Source organism: Ischnura elegans, chromosome 3 (genome assembly GCF_921293095.1).
Source record: "Ischnura elegans chromosome 3, ioIscEleg1.1, whole genome shotgun sequence".
Classification (NCBI taxonomy): Eukaryota; Metazoa; Arthropoda; class Insecta; order Odonata; family Coenagrionidae; genus Ischnura; species Ischnura elegans.
In genome coordinates, this window is record NC_060248.1 from 134,361,658 (window position 1) to 134,364,266 (window position 2,609).

The 2,609-nt window shown below is 37.7% G+C and overlaps 1 protein-coding gene across 1 annotated transcript; it reads left to right on the forward strand.

Moving 5' to 3' along the window:
- Positions 1 to 635: 635 nt before the first annotated feature.
- LOC124156610 lies at positions 636 to 1,872 on the forward strand. Its single transcript, XM_046531256.1, has 3 exons — positions 636 to 721; positions 835 to 1,090; positions 1,727 to 1,872. Exons 1-3 carry the CDS (start codon positions 698 to 700, stop codon positions 1,798 to 1,800), a joined length of 354 nt encoding a protein of 117 aa, XP_046387212.1. The 5' UTR covers positions 636 to 697; the 3' UTR covers positions 1,801 to 1,872.
- Positions 1,873 to 2,609: the final 737 nt, after the last annotated feature.

Sequence of the window (2,609 nt, forward strand, 5' to 3'; positions counted from 1 at the left end):
TGACGTCACAAGGTTCCTCGTTTCCTTTCCGTTCGTTAGAGTTACTAGCAACTGGCGAGGTATCAGCGTGGCGTTTGAAGAAATTCACCCCAAAGATAATATAATTGCGCTAAAATACCTGGAAAAAGGTGTTCCGTTGCTGTGTGCACAAACAGCTTCTACAAAACTCGGGAACTTAGTGGGGAGAAGCACGTAGGATATTTTAATTTCCCGAAAGATCCTCGTCTAAGAAAACAGTGGGTAGAAGCCTGCAAGAGGAAGGATGTATGGAATCCTGAAAACGGCCGCGTGTGCTCCGTGCATTTCAAAGATGAGGATTTCGAGCGAAATCTCATGGCTGAGATGAATTTTTCGAGGCAGAAGAAGATTTTGAAACCTGGGAGCGTCCCTTCGCTATATTTGTTGCCTCCGAAAGCATGTAGCACGAAATCCCCGAACACTCGAGAATTTCGCCACAGAAGGAAAGAGAACAAGGCTATTGTCGAGGAAGTATTAATGCTTGAAGAAGCAAGTGGAATTACTCTGGAGCATCATACTGTACCTTGCGTAAGTGATGGAAATGTTAACAATATCTATGCTAAAGTTCTTGAATGTAATGTGTTGGATATCATGTATTGCTTTGATAAAATTTTTAATATTTTAGGAACTTGTTGAGGAAACTGTGGAGGAGAAATATGCGAATCTTCTCGAGGACCATATGAAGTTACTAGAGGAATTCAAGGTATTTCATGTAATGATTGGTTTTAGGAGATGTTTATTACCTTTTTGATGGCTTGTGTGTTACACATACATTATTGAGAATTAATCGAATTATACTATCTATTATCACGGCAGGCCTTGACGCTGGAACACAAAGCCTGTATAAAAGCTCATCAGAGGGAGATTGATGAGAGAGAGGCATTGGTGGAGTCCAGAGTGAAGGAAGTCCTTTCGAAAATTTTCACAGACGGTCAGATTTCCCTCTTACTCTCGGACAAGAAGCAAGTGAAATGCTGGACCTCGGAAGAGATTGGAAGGGCATTTTCAATTCGATATTTGAGTAAGAGGTGCTACATTCACTTAAGGAACCAGATGAAGTTTCCTCTTCCAGGTTAGTGTAGGATAATTTTTTATGTTATAGTACTGGAAATATCGGTGCTATAAAATGTGAGTTTTTTGGGTCATTCCATGTCAGTTCATTCAGGCATGGCACCCACCAAACGTATTTGATACAACTTCATGATTTTCATCCTTCTATTTAGGGATGTAACTATGTAAAATTTTTCTTCTTGTCTTGATTGAGGTTCATTCAAGGTTCAAGGAGGGTCATTCCATGTCAGTTCATTCAGGCATGGCACCCACCAAACGTATTTGATACAACTTCATGATTTTCATCCTTCTATTTAGGGATGTAACTATGTAAAAATTTTCTTCTTGTCTTGATTGAGGTTCATTCAAGAAAACGCTCATATTTCAACTAACAGTTATTCTGTCATTGATTCCCACATACCTTAATTTCAAGTTTTCCTGTTAGATCTGTCAGACCATGGTTCATGTGTTTGTGTTTACTTTCCGAGACATAATATATTCGTTTTGGGCCTTTCATGGTAGGAGCTTCAACATAAACAATGATATTACTTATTGGCAAATGGCAAATAATTCTTAAAGTGTAGTAAGTATTGTTTTGGTATAGGAATATGCACTGCCCTTTTGAAGGTCTATGTTAATAGTTTCTTGTCTTTTCCAGTTTTCATTGCATCCTGTTTTGTATTGAACTCTGTTGACTATGAGGAATGTGTACGACACATTCCAAGCTTGTAATGTTTGGCTACCATTTACTTTGACTTGAAATCTCTTGGGACGTGGGAGATGATGTTCAAGATACTTCATCATTATGGCAAATATTTCTTAAAGTGTAGTAAGTATTGTTTTGGTATAGGAATATGCACTGCCCTTTTGAAGGTCTATGTTAATAGTTTCTTGTCTTTTCCAGTTTTCATTGCATCCTGTTTTGTATTGAACTCTGTTGACTATGAGGAATGTGTACGACACATTCCAAGCTTGTAATGTTTGGCTACTATTTACTTTGACTTGAAATCTCTTGGGACGTAGGAGATGATGTTTAAGTAACTTCGTCATAAGTGGGAATATTTCTTAAGATAAGTATGCATTCCTTTTATATATGAATATGCACTGCCCTTCTGAAGGTCTATTTTAATATTTCCTTTCTTTTCCAGTTTTTACTTCATCCTGTTTCGTAATGCACTCAGTTGACTGCTGTGCATGAGGAATGTGTACAATACATTCCATGTTTGTGCTGATTGTGACGAAATGGTGGTTATCATCGTGGAGATGAGTGTCTGCACAGTGTGACGCTACCATATACTTTGACTGAAATCTGAAAATGTAACATTTGAATGGTGTGGACATTATATAAGTTTGAAAAATGTGAATTGTTTTCTTTTTTAAAACCTATCTCATTTGATGTAGCTGTTATCCATGATCCAACATTCATGACAAGGACATGCACTGCATGTTCGGTTGTGGTTTCTGTTATAATTCTTGTTTTCCTTGGGGAATGATAATATTTCTGAATAGTCAGCCCTTTAAATTGACAAGTTTCGTGCTCT